Here is a 24,226-nt window from a genome sequence, read left to right as displayed (position 1 = left end):
TTAGGTACTAAAGCAGGTAATCCGGCGATGGGAGCACAAGCAGGTAACGCAGTTGGTGGAATTGCTGAAGGAATACTTAATAAAATAGGAGGTAGATAGTGGAAAAATAAATTATTTTAAAATTATTTTTATCTTAGTATCGGTTGAAGTCTTTGATAAACTTTTTCTCTTTTATTTAAAACTTCTCTTATTGGGGCAGCTTTTGGTGTTATTGATTCAGCAACGTCACTAATTGCTTCTTTATTCTTAAATATCCAATTTGCTCCTTTCTTCATTGTTTCCCAAACTTTATGCGCTCCTCTTTTTACTTTATCCCACAGTTTCTTAAATATACCTGCAGCCATAGTTGATTATTTCATTAAAATTAAAAATTCATTTTCATCTTTTAATTTTGATTTTTTATTTAATAATAAATGACGACTAACTATTTGGTGCCAAACACTAAACCGATTAATGGAAATGTGTTTCATTCATTCGAAAAGATAAATGAAATATTCGCAAAGAATGACGGTAGAAGATATTATAGAGAACTTGAAAGTTCATGCTATGACTCTGATACTCCATATTTTGATGATAAACAAACTCATTTAAGAATTACAAATCCGGCTCATGATGTGAACCAATTAGGTGACACATATATTAAACGCAAAGTTAAAGCAACTCTAGTTTCAAATAAAGCTTTCACATGTGATGCCGCTTTTAAATGCATGCGTTTATTCGTTGGTTACAAATCATCAAATCAAAGCTTTAAACAATTAGAAGTAGAAACCGAAAGAGGTGATGCCGGTTATCTTCAGATGGATTGCGCCCGTGAATCTTTCGCATTTGCAACATATAAACCAAAATCAGAAAGGAAAGTTAAAAAGTTTGTTCATTCGTTATATAATAATGTTCAAAAATATGATAACTCAGTATGTGGTAAATATATTGACCCTTCAGAAGTTTTCAAGAAAGCAAATGAAGAAGTTGATGTCACTTTTGATATGATTATTCCGGTAAATGATTTGTTAGCATTTCAGGCGTTCGATGATTATCCTAAATCATTTGGTGATATCATTCTTAAATATTATGTTTTCAGGGATACTTTAGTATTTTGTCAGGTTGACCCGTTAAGAGTTGCTGATTTACAAAATTACGTTTATGAAAAGATAACTGATGAAAATTATGAAAAGATTATGAATCATGTTTATAAATATGATCGCAAATTCCAACAAATCGGACTTCCTGCCAAATTAATTACAAGCTTAGCCGCTACATCTGCTGACGCAACAGTTGATGACGTTATTATTTCATGCACAAAGATGGAAGTTTTAGAGGATAAATGCATTACACCAGGATACGGTTTAATTGAAGAATCAGTTAAAGCAATACCACGTTTATTTAGTAAGGAAGATCCATTCATGATTCCAGCTCAACATATTGACGTTCGTTCACTAAATGGAGGTTGCATCACTCCTGAAGGTATTAGCTCAGATTTCTCATACGCTCTTCATAATGTTACAGATGTTGTGTTAACATTTCCGAAGAATGCAATGCAAAGAACAGTTTTAGAAAATCCAATGCTTCGAGGTCTTCAGGTCACTATAGATTCCAGAAACTTCCCCGATCAAGCGATGACCACAGTGGGTGACATATTCTTTACACGTATGCTTCAAGCTTCTGATTTAGATGGAGTGAATGAATGCACAGAAGAATACGAGGACTCATTAACTAGACCACTGAATGATGATGATGGCACGCCATTAGCTAGAACATGGAAAGACCAAACTTCATTCTTATGCACTATTCCAGTTCAACGTGATGGAGCGGGTATATTCTTTGATGGATTAGAAACTTTCAACTCACAAGTTACAGTACAAGTGAAAGCTTATCCAATCATTCAGGGTGTAAATGACACTTACTGTTCAAAGGTGACAAATCCTCCTCAGGTTTGGTTTACTAGGACTACATATTGGACATGGACACCGGATGAAGGTTTGAAATATCATCCAACAGGTACACCACCACAGTATAGAAGTTCATATGATGAAATATTGATGAATAGAAATGTTTAAAATTATAAATTTATTTTTGATTAAATGGATTTAAATTCATCCACCCCTTATGAAGAATTAGCAGGAGTATATAATACATACGTAGATGATATGATTAATGAAGCATTGAGTGATAATAGAAATGCTCTATCTAAGGAAAAATTAATGAAAATTCCATATTCTGAATGTTACTTAAATTCAATCACTGCAGCAATTGGTAAACAGAATAAAGGTAAAACATTAACGATATTAAAACAAATTATCATTATTGCTAACACTTCCCCCATTCACATGTGTTAATTTATATCAACCGTTCAGGTTCACCTTCAGATGATACATTTGAATCTTTAAAGCATTTAATCAAAATTCCAATTATTTATTTATCACAAGAAGAAGCAGAAGATTATTTAAAAAACTTTTTAATGTATAAAGAATTATATAATACAATCAAGAAGCAAGGATTAGAGGATAAAATTATTGATAAACAACGGGATGAATTATTTGAAACACTTTCTATTTCAAATTTTGATAGAGAATTTTTGCATTCACTCATTTTTCTAGATGATGCGGTGAAATCAAAACTAATAACAAATGAGAAATCATATTTTAATCAGTTATTAACTCAATGTCGACACATTCAGTGTTCATTCTTTATGGCTGTTCAATATTTCAAAGCATTAAGCACAAACATTAAATCAAATCTATCAACACTTTTCATTTTCAGTGGGTTTAGTCGTCAAAGTTGAACGTTATGCTTTATCAAGTGAATTTACCAATGAGCATTAATGAACTTTACACACAATATCAGCAATTAGGTGAACATGGAAAAATAATAGTTGATTTAAATAAAGGAAGTGTTAAATTTGATTAACTTTTTATAATTAATTTTTATTTTTTATTTATAATTAAACATGACAGAAATGGTAAATCTTCTACAGGTTCCATTAAAACAAGGGACAAACAAAAGGGTGCATATAATAGAACTATGAAAGTTCCTGATGGAATGAAAGAATTAGTTCATATTGTTGCTGGTCTTCAAAAAGATGTTAAACAAATGAGAAACGTTTTAACATTACCAGAAGCTCAAGCATATGCCAAACGTCAAGGTCCAAATTGGGAAGCACACGAAGCAGACATTACGGGTCCAAATGGAAAACCTGATGGTATAAATGAAGTTTTCGTTACTGATGGTCAAGGTAATATTAAAGTCATAAATGGTTATAAATTAACTATATCTGATTATCCTAAACGTAAAGCATATAATGAACGTTATCCTATGCAATTTGATGAAAATGGAAAAGCTGTTAAACAATGCATTGGAGAAGGTGAAAATGGTCCAATTAATTCATACCGTCATAATCCATATTCTTATTTCAATGAAGAATTAAATGCTGTTGAAGAGGGACCGGATGGATTACCACGATATTCTAACCAGTTTGATGGTCAATATGCAAATATTAGACCTGAAATTTCAGCTAAGAAATTCTTTAAAGTTGCTTTATTCGATCCGGTTTTCGCAAATGTTAAAGATGAACTTAAACAGCAATTCCAACCAATTATAGTAGCAAGAATTGCATCAGGTGCTTTATCTCAAGCATTCAAAGATTTAATTAAGAAACCATTATATCAGCAACGTGGTTTAACTTATGATTTAGTTAAGGAATCAGATAAAAGAAAATTTGAGAAATCAGATGATTATAAGAATGCAATTAATGAATATATTCGGTCTATTAATTACGATGAAACAGCTAAAAATCAACTCATGAACAAATACAGGAATAATAGATTCAAAAGTTCCAGCAAAATAAAAGTTTAAATATATTTTTTTATTCGAATATAAATGAGAAGACGTTTCACTAGTCAAAAGAACACTAACGCAAAAGCAGAGATTACGGTTGGTTATAACGTAAATGATGATAAATCACGAATTATTCAAAATGTTAAAGTTAATGTTAGCCCTGAATTAACAAGGTCAGCAACTCAACCAAATTTATTAACTCGTGACTTACCGAAAAAAGGGAGGAGGAGCAGAAATAAAGAAGATGGAGACCCAATTTTATCTGAACCTGGTAAAGAACCTGTTGAAATTCCACTTATCCAACATACCCCCCACCTCTTTCATCAAACATCGAGAACCCATATAAAATAGACATTAATTCTGAATTAATGAAAATTTACCGTGATATAATAATTAATAATTATGATTCAATAATAAATTTAATTGATCAATCCGGTTTAATTATTTTACCTTATGAATCATTAATTCACATTATCGCCATTCTTTTGATGTTCAAGATTCAGACGTTAAGATTCAATTTTTTCAAGATGATGAGTTTCATGCTGCGGAACAGTTGCAAAAATAAATCCTATAAAGGATATTAGCACAATTAAGATATCAAAGAACGAACAACAACTGAATTCATTTAACATATAATGATATTTATAATAAAATAGTTGATGAATATAAAATATCACTTGAAAAATTCTTGTTAAGGCTATTTAATATTCAAGCATTAACATTATTGAATAATAATCCTTTGAATCATAATCAATAATAATTGACCTTTCACCAGTTCTATCGTTTGTTTTATTTCTTTTTGTTCCCCACTATCTGGATCGGTCATTGTAATTGTTTTTGTTATAGTATCCTTTATCTTTAACTTCAATCTTTTTTCCATCGGGATATTTAAACCAAAATTCCAAAAATTTGATATTTCAATCTGTTCATATTTTTAATCTATCAATTACATTTTTAATACCATCTGAAAATCTTATGAAATGGTCATTATATGGGTTTTGATTGAACTAAATTTGAATGAAGTGAAATATAACCTGTTGATGAATATGACACTGACTCATATTTCTGAAAACACTAAAAATTTATAACATGAATGAATTTCTTATTCGTTGAATTTATGAATTCTTGAGGTAATCTTATTCTAGTTTTATTTATCACTGGAAAATAACGCTTTACCATATTTTTATTCGTAATAAAAATGTCAATTATCAATATTATTTCGAATAATAGTTGTGAATTAAATTTAACAGTTAGCGGAATTTATAATGTTACTCTCGTTTCTGTGAGTGGTAAATTTAATTCCCATTCTTTTAGACCCTTCAGATTATATATCATTTATTAAAGATGACCATGAAAAAACGTATGATATGTATATAAATAAATGTGATAGCGAAATGGGATATTAACATGATTTTAAGTTATTTAAATGAATCATTTATCGTATGGTATGAAGAAAATTTTAAATCAAAACCCGATAAACTTTTTGAACTTGATGAAATAAATAACCTTATTAAATTCCCGCTGAAAATTAAATTTTGTACTCCTCATCTTCGTTCATTGTTGGAATATTAAATTTTGAAAAAGATGTTGGGGATGTTTTGTATTCTGACACTGGTTCCAATTTCATTTTAATCAAATGTGATAAAGTTAATACCCCAATGAGATTTTCACATCAAACATTAGACCCTAACTCTTACCCATCAATACAAAACATTTATCCATCAACTTAAACACATTTTCTTTATCATATCCATTTCAATTATCCGGGAATTCATTTATTCTTCATTCAAAGATTTATCAAATATTAAATTTAGAATAACTGACCTATTTGATTGTGATTTAGAATTTATGAATGAAATATTATGGCAATTTCAAATAGAGAAAATAGCCGATGAGATAACGGATTAAATATTTATTTTTAAATCATAATAAATGATTAAACAACAGCAACTTAAGGCGCAAAACACCCAGGTCCTTCAGACCATTACATACGCCATATATGCATATAATTCAAAGACGGCAGAACAAACGCAAAGGTTGAAATATGGAGATTTGGAGATAGTATTGAAAAATGAACATTTCGAATTCGTTTGCAAAGGTGGTGCAGTGATATCAAATATAAAAGAATTTTATTTATGAATTCAAAAATTAAAGGAATAACGGATGATATAACATCAATTCCACCAGAAGAACAGAGATATTACGCATTAAATGCATTTCCTAAAGTTTTGAAGATTGGAAGATTTAATTTAAATGAGGAATTCATAGAAAGGTTTCCTAAATGACATAATGAAGAAGGTGGATAAGGAATATGTGGATAGTGAGTTAAATAAGAAGGCAAATTTGGTTTATGTTGATGAAAAAGATAATGAAATTAAAGAAAAGGTTGAATGGTATCATGAATGGACATTTGAGACTTTAAAGTTAAAGCTGATACAGAATGGGTTTCAGGATGTTTAGATCTTAAAGCAGATAAAAACTTATGTTGATGAAAATTATGCAAAGAAGTCGGAAGTAAATGATGTGATTACAAGCATGAAAAATGAAATACTTCAAACATTATATCCTGTTGGTTCTATTTATACGTCAATGAACTCAACAAATCCATCAACAGTTTTAGGTTTTGGTGCGTGGAAGCAGATTGTAGATAAATTCTTATACTGTGCTAGATATTCAAAGCAAACAGGAGGTTCGAAGAAAATTAAAGAAGCAAACCATCCACCGCACACTCATACAGGAACTACAAACACACAGGAAATCATTCACATTCAATAACAAAAAGAGGTTATACAAATCTTGCAGCGGGTTCGGATAGATGGGGAATGAATAGATATGATATCACAACTGACCCAGTAGATTCAAGCACAGGTATTTTCTGTGGAACCGCAGGTAATCATTCACACACTTTCACAACAAATCCAACAGGCTCGGGTAAAGATTACATACCACCATTTGTGACTGTATTCGCATGGTACCGCGTTCATTGAACGCGCTTGAGCCCAGACTTTGGGTCAAGGCTTACCGAATGAACTAAATATATTTTATGTCTGTAATTAATTAGGTAATGAAGTAATGGATGAACTGCAGAAATAAATGTTTACGTTAAGTGACTCAAAGAGTCGGAGACAAAGTCTCATGGTTTCAGGTTATTCAATAATTAATTATTTTTGAAGAACTGAAGGTGCTACCATGTTACCATGTGCTACCAGGTTAATTAACTTCTCTGAAAAAGTGTGACAACATGACATTTTGACAACACAGCAGGAGGAAGGCAGTTATGAATTATTTTTGAAGAACTGAAGGTGCTACCATGTTACCATGTGCTACCAGGTTAATTAACTTCTCTGAAAAAGTGTGACAACATGACATTTTGACAACACAGCAGGAGGAAGGCAGTTATGAATTATTTTTGAAGAACTGAAGGTGCTACCATGTTACCATGTGCTACCAGGTTAATTAACTTCTCTGAAAAAGTGTGACAACATGACATTTTGACAACACAGCAGGAGGAAGGCAGTTATGAATTATTTTTGAAGAACTGAAGGTGCTACCATGTTACCATGTGCTACCAGGTTAATTAACTTCTCTGAAAAAGTGTGACAACATGACATTTTGACAACACAGCAGGAGGAAGGCAGTTATGAATTATTTTTGAAGAACTGAAGGTGCTACCATGTTACCATGTGCTACCAGGTTAATTAACTTCTCTGAAAAAGTGTGACAACATGACATTTTGACAACACAGCAGGAGGAAGGCAGTTATGAATTATTTTTGAAGAACTGAAGGTGCTACCATGTTACCATGTGCTACCAGGTTAATTAACTTCTCTGAAAAAGTGTGACAACATGACATTTTGACAACACAGCAGGAGGAAGGCAGTTATGAATTATTTTTGAAGAACTGAAGGTGCTACCATGTTACCATGTGCTACCAGGTTAATTAACTTCTCTGAAAAAGTGTGACAACATGACATTTTGACAACACAGCAGGAGGAAGGCAGTTATGAATTATTTTTGAAGAACTGAAGGTGCTACCATGTTACCATGTGCTACCAGGTTAATTAACTTCTCTGAAAAAGTGTGACAACATGACATTTTGACAACACAGCAGGAGGAAGGCAGTTATGAATTATTTTTGAAGAACTGAAGGTGCTACCATGTTACCATGTGCTACCAGGTTAATTAACTTCTCTGAAAAAAGTGTGACAACATGACATTTTGACAACACAGCAGGAGGAAGGCAGTTATGAATTATTTTTGAAGAACTGAAGGTGCTACCATGTTACCATGTGCTACCAGGTTAATTAACTTCTCTGAAAAAGTGTGACAACATGACATTTTGACAACACAGCAGGAGGAAGGCAGTTATGAATTATTTTTGAAGAACTGAAGGTGCTACCATGTTACCATGTGCTACCAGGTTAATTAACTTCTCTGAAAAAGTGTGACAACATGACATTTTGACAACACAGCAGAGAGGAAGGCAGTTATGAATTATTTTTGAAGAACTGAAGGTGCTACCATGTTACCATGTGCTACCAGGTTAATTAACTTCTCTGAAAAAGTGTGACAACATGACATTTTGACAACACAGCAGGAGGAAGGCAGTTATGAATTATTTTGAAGAACTGAAGGTGCTACCATGTTACCATGTGCTACCAGGTTAATTAACTTCTCTGAAAAAGTGTGACAACATGACATTTTGACAACACAGCAGGAGGAAGGCAGTTATGAATTATTTTTGAAGAACTGAAGGTGCTACCATGTTACCATGTGCTACCAGGTTAATTAACTTCTCTGAAAAAAGTGTGACAACATGACATTTTGACAACACAGCAGGAGGAAGGCAGTTATGAATTATTTTTGAAGAACTGAAGGTGCTACCATGTTACCATGTGCTACCAGGTTAATTAACTTCTCTGAAAAAGTGTGACAACATGATTTTGACAACACAGCAGGAGGAAGGCAGTTATGAATTATTTTTGAAGAACTGAAGGTGCTACCATGTTACCATGTGCTACCAGGTTAATTAACTTCTCTGAAAAAGTGTGACAACATGACATTTTGACAACACAGCAGGAGGAAGGCAGTTATGAATTATTTTTGAAGAACTGAAGGTGCTACCATGTTACCATGTGCTACCAGGTTAATTAACTTCTCTGAAAAAGTGTGACAACATGACATTTTGACAACACAGCAGGAGGAAGGCAGTTATGAATTATTTTTGAAGAACTGAAGGTGCTACCATGTTACCATGTGCTACCAGGTTAATTAACTTCTCTGAAAAGTGTGACAACATGACATTTTGACAACACAGCAGGAGGAAGGCAGTTATGAATTATTTTTGAAGAACTGAAGGTGCTACCATGTTACCATGTGCTACCAGGTTAATTAACTTCTCTGAAAAAGTGTGACAACATGACATTTTGACAACACAGCAGGAGGAAGGCAGTTATGAATTATTTTTGAAGAACTGAAGGTGCTACCATGTTACCATGTGCTACCAGGTTAATTAACTTCTCTGAAAAAGTGTGACAACATGACATTTTGACAACATTAATGAAAATTTGATGCAGTACAAAAATAAAGTTAGTTTTAAAATTATTTTTATTTATTTTTTTTTGTATGTAAGAACAGTAATGTCGGTCGAAGCAAAAAACATTCACGAACAAATCTAATGGTGAACATTCACAAAAGGCACTTATAACAGTATTGAAGTCTTACGTAGAGACAAGGATGGTTATATAAATGCAACAAAGATGGCAAGAGAAGCAGGAAAGTTAAACCATTTAAACAGATTTCTCAATAGTGCTAAAATGCAGGAAATTCTTGAGTTTTGGATGAACGAATACGGTGGAGCCAAAAGTGGCTCGACCTCAAAACAAGCATTTTATGAGCTTACAAAGGGTGTTATAAATGAATTCAAAGGTATTTACATACATCCTAACCTCGTTCATTTTGTTGCTGAATGGTGCTCTGTAAAGTATGCATTTTATGTCAAAGATATTATGGACTCCATAGACAAGAAAGTTCATGAGAAATTAGATGAAGAAGAACTTGAAGATACAGTAGAGAATGCTAAACCTTTGTTCGAACAAGAAGTTAGAAAAATGCGCGAAAAACAATTAGAACATGAACGTGAGATATGTTATGGTTATAGAGATTCTCCATTCGAACTAGACCAATGGGAACAAGAAAATTTAAAGAGAGAATTTAGAGAATATGAACTCGCTAAGATAGCATTAGAAGCTGCAGAAAAGAAGTTAAAAGCTTGGGGTCGTTTTGTAAAAAAATATTGTGAGTAAATGAACTCATTATTTTTGTCATAAAGACATGAAGTGGCGGGGCATAGCCCATGACCAAAAATATATTTTATCGTTAAGTGACTCAAAGAGTCCGGAGACAAAGTCTCATGTTTCAGGTTATTCAATAATTAATTATTTTTGAAGAACTGAAGGTGTCACCACGTCACCATGTGTCACCAGGTTAATTAACTTCTCTGAAAAATGATGACAACATGACATTTTGACAACAGTCGGGGAAATGATTTGTCATGACTTATGAAGGAGGCGTTGAAGATGTTATACCATCTAAGAACTTGAGAGAATCTAAACCAACTCATCTGGGACCATTAGAGCGGGAGTACTGGAAAGACAAAAAATATACCAGAAAGAATAAGAAAATTCTTCTAAACTTTTTCATTAGATGTAAATCAGACATGAACGAGAACAGTCATGATATCATTAAAGGTACCATTTATTTACACCAAAAAATAATGTTTATGTTAGCATGTTAGATCTAACACGTTTTCTAACCACTTTTCTAACATAACTATTTACAAACGTTTTACATGGTATATGTTGCGATGGTTCATGACTTTAAACAGTTTTGTAGCTTCTATTTCTTCACGAAGAATATCAAAAATTTTAACTATGCCGAAGGTTTCTTTATACTTCTTCTTGACATCAGATAGAAGGAAATCGTCAGCTGTTGGATAGTTTTTGTTCAGAAATGCTAACATGTCCATTTTATCTTCTGCTGGTTTCTCTACTTCTTTCTTTAAGTCAGCATAGTCGTTTCTCATACGTTCTATCTCTTTGACGGAGTAGTTATATTTCCTCATTGCTGCTTTACATTTTGAACATTGCGGATTCATTTTTGCGTTATACATTGAAATTTGACCTGCTAGAACAACTAAGGCGTCAATGGTTTTCTTTAACTCAAAAGTTGTTGGTTTTATTTGTCCATTCCATATTTTACATCTTTTATCTTTATCTCTTATCTGCCATACACATTCAGCAACTAATGAAACAAAGTTGTCGTATGTCTTAAACTCCCCAGATTAATATATGTCAGAGATGTTCTTATATACCATGTCGCGATCTTTGTCCATAACTTTATGGTTGCAATGATATCCTAGAAACTCATAGTTTACTTTACGTATGAACTTCTTTATTTCTACTGAGTCAGTTGGTTTCACTTCTATTTCATCGAATTCATGAATAGTGAGCTTTTGTTGTTGGATTTCAGGCAATTTGGGTAAATGGTCAATAATGTCCTGCATGTCATAAAGATACTGTTCATTTGTTTCATCTTTCGCACTACAGTCTAAATTACTTGTTAAAAGTTCTTGCTTAATTCTTTGTATTTCTGTCTCAAAAGTATATGAAGAAGGAATGAAGCTTTTCATCTCTACTAACATAGATGTTGGATTCATAACTAAAGAGTTTGGTGAAGTTGTTGTTTGAAGTGTTGTAGAACCTATTGTTGAAATCATATCTTTACATACAAAATAAAAATTTTTCTTAGAAAAAAATTAGCGTTATTTTTCTTTCATAAGGAAATGTCAAAAATTCATGATTTTCGAGAGTTTTAGACCATGTTAGAAAAGTGGTTAGAAAACGTGTTAGATCTAACATGCTAACATAAACAGGTTGAACCAAATGATAATGAGGATTCATTTACTGACGATGAAATACCTGTAAATGATGCTTTATAAAGTATGATTTGAATTTATTTTTGCATTAATCCTGCGTGAATTTTGTATAAAAAAACAACCGTCTGAATTCCGGCGGTTGCTATATTCTTCACAAAACATTAACGATGAAATCATGACAAAGCATATACGATGAAATCATGACAAAACATTAACGTAAACATTTATTTCCCCGACTGTTGTCAAAATGTCATGTTGTCACACTTTTTCAGAGAAGTTAATTAACCTGGTAGCACATGGTAACATGGTAGCACCTTCAGTTCTTCAAAAATAATTCATAACTGCCTTCCTCCTGCTGTGTTGTCAAAATGTCATGTTGTCACACTTTTTCAGAGAAGTTAATTAACCTGGTAGCACATGGTAACATGGTAGCACCTTCAGTTCTTCAAAAATAATTCATAACTGCCTTCCTCCTGCTGTGTTGTCAAAATGTCATGTTGTCACACTTTTTCAGAGAAGTTAATTAACCTGGTAGCACATGGTAACATGGTAGCACCTTCAGTTCTTCAAAAATAATTAATTATTGAATAACCTGAAAACCATTAACGATAAAATAACTGATAACAAATTTTTATTTTTATATAAATGGATACCCCACAAGCTCAAAATTTACCACGAATCATAACAAGGGAGGAAACGATAAAAATGATGCGAGAACTTGCTAAAAATAACAAACCACTAAAACTGAGAAAATGCGGTTATGCAGTAATGATGGAAAGAGAGATGTTGTCAAAGAGAAATAAAAATTAAATTTGGATAGAGTTTAAAAATTCATCTTTATTAAATTCATCTCTTCCAATCAATTTATTTATTCTATTAAATTCTTTTATTTTGCTTCACTCAGTTTAAGGATTGAACGGTAAGTTTCTAACTTTTCGATTATTTCCTTCTTCTCTTCATCGTTTTCAGTTCCATTAGTTTTATGGGCATCAACCCCACCGCATTGCGGCTTCTTTTTGTAATAGCATATTTTTGATTTAATTCTGTTTAGTTTCTTTTTATATTCATCGTCTGGACTCTGAATCTTAATTAAATCAGGACTCTTGACTGCTTTGTTGTCACTCATTTCTTACGAAATAAAAAAATTAAATATTATTTAAATATAATGGAGTAATAAAATAAATCGGAATTTCTATTAATTTATTGTCAACTTCAACTAATGCATTGCCGTTAATATATCTAACAAATTCAGCTATTGTGTCAAATCTTCGTCTTCTTTTTGTCATTGATTTATCAGTTTTTCCATAATCGAGATGAATCAAAACTTTATCCCCTTGTTTAAAATTCATGAGCCCCGAATTAATTTGTTCACGTTTAACATCATTTAACCTTTCCATTTGCTTTCTAATATATTCCCATTCTTTTGAAATATCATTTTTCATTTCCACCGGTTTCATGTTTATAGTTCTATGCCATGTATTATTGTAATAATATACTAACTGTTGTATGATGGAGTCATGATTTCCATCCCAGTATATCTGACCGTTAACCCCTAACGCATCTCTAAGAGTTCTCATTACCGCATCAACTATTTTATTATGAAACGTATATGGAGAGGATGAAAAGAAAAAATTAATTTGTGGGAAATAATGAGCCATAGCTGCCTGAAATCCTTTATCACCATCACCCCTGATATTATCTACTCTTTCATGATCTAGTAAGTATTGTATAGCTCTTCTTGTTTCCTGTTTTGTTTTCCCTTTCACTGGAATGCAATATAAATATCTAGTGTTAATGTTAATGGCAAATAAATAAGTAACGTTTCCTTTTGAATATTCCAGATGATCGATTTCGTATGAATATGGATATGGAGCAAATGAAGGGCGACTAAATTTTTCCTTTAACGGTTGAATTTTCGGGTCAATTGGTTTATTTAATATCTTGAAATCCTTTTTAAAATCTTTTTGCTTCTTTAATGTTTGAAATGGATATAATAAAGTGAATGATGAAGGATTAACTGAAGGAGGAGGCGGTACTGTCGTTGGAGGTTTTGGTGTTGCAAGTGGTTTAATTTTATCTGCTTTGATTTTGGAATTCATTCCCCCCTTCATTAATTCTGGATGTATTCTATTCATTTGTTTTAAATATGCTGTATATAAAGGTTTGATATACTTTCCCGCTTCGAGTTTATGTTGAAGGATGAATTCCAAAAGTTGATCTTCATTTAAAAGTCGGTTGAATATGGTTTAACTAATGAATCATAAATTAAAGCTTGTGCTTCATTTATGGTCTGAAGGGTTAGGGCGTTTTGCACCTTTAGCTGTTGAACATTTGGCTGTTGAACATTTGCTACTTTAGACCTCGGCTTTGGTTTTTGTGGCTCAGGATTATATAAATTATATAATTCATCAATATCTTCTTCTGTTAATACTTTATTTTTGAAATCTTTCAACTGTTTAAGTTGTGATTTAGTTTTTCCCTTTGTATATTCATTATTTTTAATTTTGTCTTTAATTTCAGAAATTATTTTATTATGATATTTCAAAATTTCATTTTTATAATATGGATAATAATATTCCATATCATCACCCGTTATATTGTTATTATGTTTTTGGAGATATGATTTTAAATCGTAATAATCAAGAAAATTTTGATTAAATACTAAATCATCAATTAAAATTTTTAAATCTGTGTTATCCATTTATATAAAAATAAAATAAGTGTTTTAAGGGTGCCCACCTCTTTGAATCATAGTATCAAAACCATTATTTACATATTGAATCGCATCATTAACGGTTCCTTTTGTCTCTTCTGTGGCATTTCATTAAAATTTTAAATTGTATTAAATAAATGGCATACAACATCCATTTTCACAACATACAGCCTTAGTGTGTGCTCCTGTTAATGCAGTCTTACCGATTGTTAAGCGAGTCATTGACCCGTTTTTAAGTTGTAAATTAATATTTTGACCATCAAATATCACTTTATCATTTATTATATCCAAATATTTTTTAGGTGTTAATTGCTTATTTTGTCTTAAACTAACACCCTTCATTTTTTGTGCAATCTTTTTAAAATCACTTCCATCAATTGAACCGTTGAATGATGTATAACACTTAGGACATAAAGCAACCATGTTATCACCTTGTTTCTCAATTGCTAAACCCAATAACTTCTTCTCATGTGCTTTTTCTTCAGCTTTATTCTTTAATTTAGGTTTAAATTTCTCATCAAAACAGAAGAAATCAAATGGTGCGAATTTGAAAATGTTTTTATCATAAAATTTTTTATCGGTTACAATCGCCTGAAATGCTTGAGTGTTAGGAAGACTTGGATCGCCAGCAATAGCCCAATAAGATGAATCAGTATCACCTTCAATGAAATGAAAACGATTAAGATTCATGCATTTATACATAAAATCATAAATGAAAACTAAATACCAGTATTTAGCATTATCTAAAGTAAAAAATGCCTCTTGTAAACATGTATCACATCTATAAAATCTATCTTTGAGCATCACTTGATATGTATCCTCACCTATTTCTCTTATGTTTTTAAACTTATTTGACATACATGCAACGCGTGCCTTCTGTGCATTCATTATTTTAGTCTTTGCGTAATTTTGTGTATTCATTGCATCGTAACCATATGATCCATTAAGCGAAATCTTGCAAAATAAACTTTTCCCTTTATTTCCTTCTAATTCAGCCTTTTGTCTTTCGTTCATAAATTTGTTCGCAAATTCATTAAAACAAGTGTTTTTCGTAAATGTTAAAATTGATTGAATATCATCAATGATAAAATGAAATTTGCCTATTAGATACCAAAGATAATAAGAAGAAAATGGTTGATATTGGTTGTGTGTTGATGCTAACTGAGTTAATTTCCTCTGTTTCTGGTCAACTGGTAGATTGTTTGATTTCATGTAATTATACATAAAACTACCAATTGTTTTTTCATCTGTGATAATATCTAAGTTTCTTATTATCGGTAAAAAGTTTATGTAATCATTAATGTATTTTTCATCAATGTGACCCTTTACTTCAGCAACGAATAAAGTATTTTTCTTCTTAATTATTCCCAGTGCTTTTGCTTTCTTTGTTGCTGTATCACAAATGATAACACCATTCAATCTTCCCGGCATATACATTTTATGGTCAGTATATTGAATGAAATCATGAGGATTAGATGAAAATGATGAAGGATATAATGAATTAAAGTCAACTCCAACGAAATGGGTCATAATGTTGGTGGTGTCCTCATTTGATACAGTTTTAGTTTCTGGACTATATGAAAGTTTATTAATGCGCGTGATTCCTTTAAGATTTACTCTATGTTGAACATTTGATAAACCACCAGTAATTCCATTACGGAGAATGTGATAAGCTTCAACCGAATCTAAAGTCATTGGTAAATTATTTTTTAATGCATAATTTCTTAAATTGATTCTTAAACGTTGAACATCTTCATCTTTATTTGATTTTACGACATTGCAATAACAACACATTAACTGACAATTTTCTTTGGTATGTGGTTTTTCATTATCGATTCTATCCAATGTTGGTTTATTTGCATATGTAAACGCTTTACCACACATTTTACATTTAGATGAAAGGATTAAATCGTGATAGTATTGAAAATCATCCATTGAAACATTATTTTTAGTATCCCTTTCTGCTTTTTCATCTTGTTTCTTATATGATTCAATTTTATATTTCCAATACTTTTTCGTTAATTCAAAACTTGATTCTATCTCTTCCTCAGGATATTTTTCATTAGGATTAAAGTCTTTATATGCTAAAGCGTAACGAATCATTGAAGCATTCGATGATAAAGAAAGATTATGAAGCATGTCAATTTTATAAACAAATGTTTCTTCAATAATTTTATCGATTGGGTCAATCATAATTTCAACATCTTTATTGCAATAATGAATAAAATATTCTAATCTATTCTTAAAATTTTTAGCATCATTGAGATATATTTGATAATCACTATCTGATATAGTTTCTTGAGTTAATGCTGAATAAAATGAATCTTTCGTGAATGGTTCCTCTTTATATAATTCTTCTTCGTAATTCTCCCATGTGATGAATTGATAAGGGAAAAAGGATTTAACACGTGATTTATTGTTTCCGAAATCTTGAGTGAATTGGTCTAATGTCCCGCCCGCTATATAATTTCTGATGTCAATAAATCTCAATTCATATGGAACGTTTGTTTTCTTTACAATGATTTGCTTAAATTGTGAAGATGAACCCAGCATTGATTTTATTTTCCATTTTGCAGTGTTTAAATCAGGAAGAATTAAATTTAAATCAAACTTTCCCGAATTAAAACCTATGATATTCACTTTATTGAATTCCTCATCTAGAAGTTCTTTAAATGCTTCCTTCTGTTTTTCATTTAATGTATGGGACTTCATTAATTCTTCATATTGTTCAATATTTGATTTAGTAACTAATGAACAGGTTGAAAATAAAAACTCAATCCAATCAGAAATAAAAGAATCACTCGAAGTTAAGCAAAAATTCCTCGTATATGTTTTATCATTTAATTTAACCGTTGATGATACCATGAATGGTTTTAAGTAAGCGTTCAAAGTTGCACACTCGGAAAGTTGTAATTCTTCTTTAGTCTCTAATGTTTCGAAGTCAAAAGTAATATAATATCTTGTCGGTTTATAATATTTCTGCAAATTGTGAGCTAATAACCACTGATATATCTTCTGTTTCGTAATATGTGGTGCATATGGTTGCTGTGTCTTTTGCAATTGAACGTCTTGAATTAATCTTCCATTATTTTCTTTACATTTCTCACAATGCTTTAAAAATCTTCTTTGGTTTTTCCTTTCTGGATCATCACGGATAGAATAAACTTCTTCTTTACAAAATGGACAAACTTATAGCCAGTGAGTGCTTCAACGTCTGTTATTCTGTCAGCGTGAAGTTTTCCACATGGACTCTGTGTTAATAAAATATTTACTGTTTCAAATTCTGGATCTATCATTATTGAATCCACTAATGGAAAGTCTACCTTATTTATGTCCACGTCTTCTGGTTGAGGATCACAATAATAGAAATCAATATTAACATTTAACATTCTCGCTAATCTCTCACTTTCTGATGAAATGTCAAACCCTTCATATGAATCTATTGCTTCATTTAAATAACTTCTACGAGTTTTAGGATTAACACCATCAGGAATGTTATAGAAGCGTTTAAATAACCTTCTACCTTCTGCTCTAATTTGATTATCATTCATTTTAGCGGTTCCGTTTTTGTTCATTTATGTAAGAATAAAAAATTAAAAAATAAATAAAAATAAAGTTTATTTTTTAAAGCCCATAAAATGAATTAAGAACACATAAATTTTTATCATCTGCGACGTGACGAATACATTTTAATTTACTCAAGAATGCGTACCCTGATACATTAAATCTAATTCCTGTCTTATTTAATTTCACAACTTTGAAAAGGAATGTATGAATAGCTATAAAATGATGAGAAGATGTTTTATGGGTTGCTTCCATTTTTTCTGAAATAAATGAATAAATATAATGTTTATAAGTTTTCATATCTTTTATATTCTTAATAACGAATGGTATAGACCTTTCAACTTCGTCTTCCTTCGGTGCTGTTCTTTCATATGAAACATTATTAGTATCTTCAATAATGAAACCACAATCACACAAAATTTTATAGGTTCCAATGGTTTCTTTTGATATTTTATCTAATAAATCAAAAACTTTATCAACACCCGTGCATTTATTTAAATAATAATTTGTGTAAATATCATGATCTTCTTTCTTAATCGTATTAGTTGCATATGTCACATTTTTAAGAGCTTTTTTGAATTTCTCGGAATCGAGAGGGGGTGAAAGTAAGATACAAGGGTATTTTTCATTATCAATAAATTGTAACTTATGTTTACGAATAAATTTAGTACCTTCTTCTGAAAGTGTTTCATCTATTTCGCCATCTAATAAATTTTGTGTTGATTCTGAGACATAATTTTTATATCTTTCTTCATGAGATTTTTGAACTGCTGATTCTGAAGCTGGGATATTCATTAAACCCTCTACTTCATTTTCATTATATTTTTCAACTTCTCTTAATTCCTTAATTTTTTCATCTATTTCATCTCTTATTTTTTCCAGTCTTTCAATTTCATTGTATTCATCATCATCTTTAATCCGTTCTTCATAATATTCAGGGAAAACATCAGGTTCTTTAGGTTTTTCTTCTTCAGATGTGGGATATAAGAAATTTATAACATCATCTTTATTCATTTTTCCATCATAATCTAAATCATTTAATAACTCGGCAAATTTTTGACAATTTCTTAAATAATATTTACTAACTTCATAACACATCTCATCTAATATATCCTTTATTTCCTCGTTTGTGAATCCCAATTTTTTAACGTCGTTAGTTTTGACGCTCATTTCATACAAAATAAAAAAAAAATAAATTATTCAAAAATGTAAGACATGAATTTTTAAAGTTTATTTTTTATTTTTTATTTCATTATGGTAGTGAATCTTTCATTCATGAAAATAATTATTTCTAATTTCTTTTACTCTCTCGTACATACTAGATTTGAAGAATTCAGAACTTTTACCATAATCTCCTAAATGTTTTCTTATCTTATTGGTTTTCCATTCATTATATGAAACTGTATAAACTTTATCTTTATCTTTGCATCTTTCATCACTTCCAATATATTTATATTTCAATTTTGATTTATTGGTTTCATATTCATTAACGTTTAATAATTCACAGTCTTCCTTTTTAAATAAATGTTTTATGTATTCAGGATTAACAATTCTATAATATTGCTTCCCTTTAAATCTTTGAATATAAACAGGAACACCATCCTCTAAAATTCGATAATCTATTTTATCTGGTTTTACTTGTTGGGTCATTTATGTAAGAATAAAAAAATAACTTTAATTTAAAATTAATATGTTAAAAAAATGATACAAAATCGCTCGATATTGTATGAATTCTTACGTTTACAAAAAAAGTCACACACCCCGCCTTATCCTACTACTTCTAAAAATGATTTATAATTTTGATTTATTGCAATGATATGCATAAATTTTATCATTTACATCCAATTATTTGTTCATTGATTTAAAATCAGTCAAATGAGTTATTCCAATTGTTGAAACTCTAATCAATTGTAATCTTGGCCAGATAATTCCAAAAAGACTCAGGTGCTAGCCCTTATTTTGCTATGTAATCTTCAAGTGAAGCTTTCCTTATTTGAGGAATGTGCATTTAGTTTTAAACACAAAAATTTGCAGAGTATTTGAGTATCAAAACAAATTTGTGTTGTTACATAATATATTTTTGGATGATATGCAACTTTAGCTTGATATTCACATTAGTAGTATATGTGGAAGGGTTGTGTGACTTTTTTTGTAAACGTAAGAATTCATACAATATCGAGCGATTTTGTATCATTTTTTTTAACATATGAAGTAAAAAATGTATGATTCTTACGGTTTTTATTCTTACATTTTTGAATAAATCAAGATTTAAAAAATTTTCAAAATTGTAAGACATTTACACTCAGCCCAAACATAAATCATTAAAAAATTAACATTAATTTTAAAATAATTTATTTTTTATCTTTTATAAAAGAAGCTATATATAGATGATGTCAGATATTCCGCGATTAATTAAACATTGTTTAAATCCTGAATGGAATCAATGGAGTCATAATCAAAGACCTCATAAACGAGTAAAAGAAATTAGAAATAATTATTTTCATGAATAAAAGATTCACTACCATAATGAAATAAAAAATGAAAAAATAAAAAAATTTTTAAAAAATAAACTTCTTACGAAAAATTAAACGCAAGACTATCAAAAGATAGAGTTGAAAGAGTAATGGTAATGATGAAGAAGAATTTGATGAGTTCAACATAGAACTTTAAGAAACTAATGATTATTTGAATTTATGAAATCAATTATTTGATTCATTCTTTCTTCAATCTCTTCTATTCTTTTTGTTAAATCATCTATTTTCATTAATGAGGTGATTCTTGATTGAGGAATAGATTTCAAACTAACCACCCTTTTATTTTTGAAATTTTGAATCCATCAACTTTAAACATTTTATTCAATTTACACGTTGTCAATTCTTCAAATAATTTTTTATTATTAGCATAATAGTCATTAAATTCTTCAACAGATGAAAAAATTTTTATTTCAGTAATTGGTTTAACAACGTTTATTTTTTGTTGAACATTTTCACTTTCATTTATTTCTTCCTCCTCTGTTTCATTTATTTTTAAAATCGGTTTCATTTATCATTAAATAAAAATTAGAATATAAGTGATGAAATATATTTTTTAATTAATATTAAATCAGAAATGGCGGCAGGATTCTTTAAAAAATTATGGGATGGAATTAAGAAAGCTGCGGGTTGGGTTCATAAAAAGATTATTAAACCCGTTGCAAACTTTTTGGCACCAGTAGCGAAAACGGCAGGAACTATCATAGGTGGAGTATTAGGTACTAAAGCAGGTAATCCGGCGATGGGAGCACAAGCAGGTAACGCAATTGGTGGAATTGCTGAAGGAATACTTAATAAAATAGGAGGTAGATAGTGGAAAAATAAATAAAATTATTTTTATCTTAGTATCGGTTGAAGTCTTTGATAAACTTTTTCTCCTTTATTTAAAACTTCTCTTATTGGGGCAGCTTTTGGTGTTATTGATTCAGCAACGTCACTAATTGCTTCTTTATTCTTAAATATCCAATTTGCTCCTTTCTTCATTGTTTCCCAAACTTTATGCGCTCCTCTTTTTACTTTATCCCACAGTTTCTTAAATATACCTGCAGCCATAGTTGATTATTTCATTAAAATTAAAAATTCATTTTCATCTTTTAATTTTGATTTTTTATTTATTAATAAATGACGACTAACTATTTGGTGCCAAACACTAAACCGATTAATGGAAATGTGTTTCATTCATTCGAAAAGATAAATGAAATATTCGCAAAGAATGACGGTAGAAGATATTATAGAGAACTTGAAAGTTCATGCTATGACTCTGATGCTCCATATTTTGATGATAAACAAACTCATTTAAGAATTACAAATCCGGCTCATGATGTGAACCAATTAGGTGACACATATATTAAACGCAAAGTTAAAGCAACTCTAGTTTCAAATAAAGCTTTCACATGTGATGCCGCTTTTAAATGCATGCGTTTATTCGTTGGTTACAAATCATCAAATCAAAGCTTTAAACAATTAGAAGTAGAAACCGAAAGAGGTGATGCCGGTTATCTTCAGATGGATTGCGCCCGTGAATCTTTCGCATTTGCAACATATAAACCAAAATCAGAAAGGAAAGTTAAAAAGTTTGTTCATTCGTTATATAATAATGTTCAAAAATATGATAACTCAGTATGTGGTAAATATATTGACCCTTCAGAAGTTTTCAAGAAGCAAATGAAGAAGTTGATGTCACTTTTGATATGATTATTCCGGTAAATGATTTGTTAGCATTTCAGGCGTTCGATGATTATCCTAAATCATTTGGTGATATCATTCTTAAATATTATGTTTTCAGGGATACTTTAGTATTTTGTCAGGTTGACCCGTTAAGAGTTGCTGATTTACAAAATTACGTTTATGAAAAGATAACTGATGAAAATTATGAAAAGATTATGAATCATGTTTATAAATATGATCGCAAATTCCAACAAATCGGACTTCCTGCCAAATTAATTACAAGCTTAGCCGCTACATCTGCTGACGCAACAGTTGATGACGTTATTATTTCATGCACAAAGATGGAAGTTTTAGAGGATAAATGCATTACAACCAGGATACGGTTTAATTGAAGAATCAGTTAAAGCAATACCACGTTTATTCAGTAAGGAAGATCCATTCATGATTCCAGCTCAACATATTGACGTTCGTTCACTAAATGGAGGTTGCATCACTCCTGAAGGTATTAGCTCAGATTTCTCATACGCTCTTCATAATGTTACAGATGTTGTGTTAACATTTCCGAAGAATGCAATGCAAAGAACAGTTTTAGAAAATCCAATGCTTCGAGGTCTTCAGGTCACTATAGATTCCAGAAACTTCCCCGATCAAGCGATGACCACAGTGGGTGACATATTCTTTACACGTATGCTTCAAGCTTCTGATTTAGATGGAGTGAATGAATGCACAGAAGAATACGAGGACTCATTAACTAGACCACTGAATGAGATGATGGCACGCCATTAGCTAGAACATGGAAAGACCAAACTTCATTCTTATGCACTATTCCAGTTCAACGTGATGGAGCGGGTATATTCTTTGATGGATTAGAAACTTTCAACTCACAAGTTACAGTACAAGTGAAAGCTTATCCAATCATTCAGGGTGAAAATGACACTTACTGTTCAAAGGTGACAAATCCTCCTCAGGTTTGGTTTACTAGGACTACGTATTGGACATGGACACCGGATGAAGGTTTGAAATATCATCCAACAGGTAGACCACCACAGTATAGAAGTTCATATGATGAAATATTGATGAATAGAAATGTTTAAAATTATAAATTTATTTTTGATTAAATGGATTTAAATTCATCCACCCTTATGAAGAATTAGCAGGAGTATATAATACAGACATAGATGATATGATTAATGAAGCATTGAGTGATAATAGAAATGCTCTATCTAAGGAAAAATTAATGAAAATTCCATATTCTGAATGTTTTAAATTCAATCACTGCAGCAATTGGTAAACAATAAAGGTAAAACATTAACGATATTAAAACAAATTATCATTATTGCTAACACTTCCCCCTATTCACATGTGTTAATTTATATCAACCGTTCAGGTTCACCTTCAGATGATACATTTGAATCTTTAAAGCATTTAATCAAAATTCCAATTATTTATTTATCACAAGAAGAAGCAGAAGATTATTTAAAAAACTTTTTAATGTATAAAGAATTATATAATACAATCAAGAAGCAAGGATTAGAGGATAAAATTATTGATAAACAACGGATGAATTATTTGAAACACTTTCTATTTCAAATTTTGATAGAGAATTTTTGCATTCACTCATTTTTCTAGATGATGCGGTGAAATCAAAACTAATAACAAATGAGAAATCATATTTTAATCAGTTATTAACTCAATGTCGACACATTCAGTGTTCATTCTTTATGGCTGTTCAATATTTCAAAGCATTAAGCACAAACATTAAATCAAATCTATCAACACTTTTCATTTTCAGTGGGTTTAGTCGTCAAAGTTGAACGTTATGCTTTATCAAGTGAATTTACCAATGAGCATTAATGAACTTTACACACAATATCAGCAATTAGGTGAACATGGAAAAATAATAGTTGATTTAAATAAAGGAAGTGTTAAATTTGATTAACTTTTTATAATTAATTTTTATTTTTTATTTATAATTAAACATGA

At 30.7% G+C, this 24,226-nt stretch overlaps 7 protein-coding genes and 2 pseudogenes across 9 annotated transcripts, besides 2 other annotated features; 3 read left to right on the top strand and 6 right to left on the bottom strand.

Moving 5' to 3' along the window:
• Positions 1-128: 128 nt before the first annotated feature.
• TVAGG3_0246180 (uncharacterized protein) lies at positions 129-344 on the bottom strand (the record flags this gene model as incomplete). Its single annotated transcript, XM_001302272.1, has 1 exon — positions 129-344. One exon carries the CDS (start codon positions 342-344, stop codon positions 129-131), a length of 216 nt encoding a protein of 71 aa, XP_001302273.1.
• Positions 345-413: 69 nt separating this feature from the next.
• TVAGG3_0246170 (uncharacterized protein) lies at positions 414-1,609 on the top strand (the record flags this gene model as incomplete). The annotated part of the gene is made up of 1 exon (XM_051227864.1): positions 414-1,609. A coding segment is annotated over one exon (1,196 nt), but the record flags the coding sequence as incomplete, so codon positions are not given.
• A 595-nt stretch (positions 1,610-2,204) lies between these two features.
• Positions 2,205-19,182: a mobile genetic element.
• TVAGG3_0246160 lies at positions 5,764-6,636 on the top strand (annotated as a pseudogene). The gene has a single exon. A coding segment is annotated over exon 1 (873 nt).
• Positions 9,648-10,136, top strand: TVAGG3_0246150 (uncharacterized protein; the record flags this gene model as incomplete). The annotated part of the gene is made up of 1 exon (XM_051227863.1): positions 9,648-10,136. The coding sequence occupies one exon, from the start codon at positions 9,648-9,650 to the stop codon at positions 10,134-10,136; it is 489 nt and encodes a 162-aa protein (XP_051112849.1).
• TVAGG3_0246140 (organellar and viral DNA polymerase type B) lies at positions 10,762-10,987 on the bottom strand (the record flags this gene model as incomplete). Its single annotated transcript, XM_051227862.1, has 1 exon — positions 10,762-10,987. A coding segment is annotated over one exon (226 nt), but the record flags the coding sequence as incomplete, so codon positions are not given.
• Positions 11,174-11,608, bottom strand: TVAGG3_0246130 (organellar and viral DNA polymerase type B; the record flags this gene model as incomplete). Its single annotated transcript, XM_051227861.1, has 1 exon — positions 11,174-11,608. The coding sequence occupies one exon, from the start codon at positions 11,606-11,608 to the stop codon at positions 11,174-11,176; it is 435 nt and encodes a 144-aa protein (XP_051112847.1).
• TVAGG3_0246120 lies at positions 12,574-12,893 on the bottom strand (annotated as a pseudogene). Its single transcript has one exon. A coding segment is annotated over exon 1 (320 nt).
• On the bottom strand, positions 13,992-14,468 carry TVAGG3_0246110 (uncharacterized protein; the record flags this gene model as incomplete). Its single annotated transcript, XM_051227860.1, has 1 exon — positions 13,992-14,468. The coding sequence occupies one exon, from the start codon at positions 14,466-14,468 to the stop codon at positions 13,992-13,994; it is 477 nt and encodes a 158-aa protein (XP_051112846.1).
• A 2,230-nt stretch (positions 19,183-21,412) lies between the features above and the next one.
• Positions 21,413-21,628, bottom strand: TVAGG3_0246090 (uncharacterized protein; the record flags this gene model as incomplete). The annotated part of the gene is made up of 1 exon (XM_001328059.2): positions 21,413-21,628. The coding sequence occupies one exon, from the start codon at positions 21,626-21,628 to the stop codon at positions 21,413-21,415; it is 216 nt and encodes a 71-aa protein (XP_001328094.2).
• A 1,858-nt stretch (positions 21,629-23,486) lies between these two features.
• Positions 23,487-24,226: part of a mobile genetic element that runs on past the window's edge.

The sequence above is a fragment of the Trichomonas vaginalis genome, chromosome IV (genome assembly GCF_026262505.1).
Source record: "Trichomonas vaginalis G3 chromosome IV, whole genome shotgun sequence".
NCBI lineage: Eukaryota > Parabasalia > Trichomonadida > Trichomonadidae > Trichomonas > Trichomonas vaginalis.
Note: the sequence above shows the minus strand (reverse complement) of the source record. Positions and strands in the feature narration are given on the sequence as shown.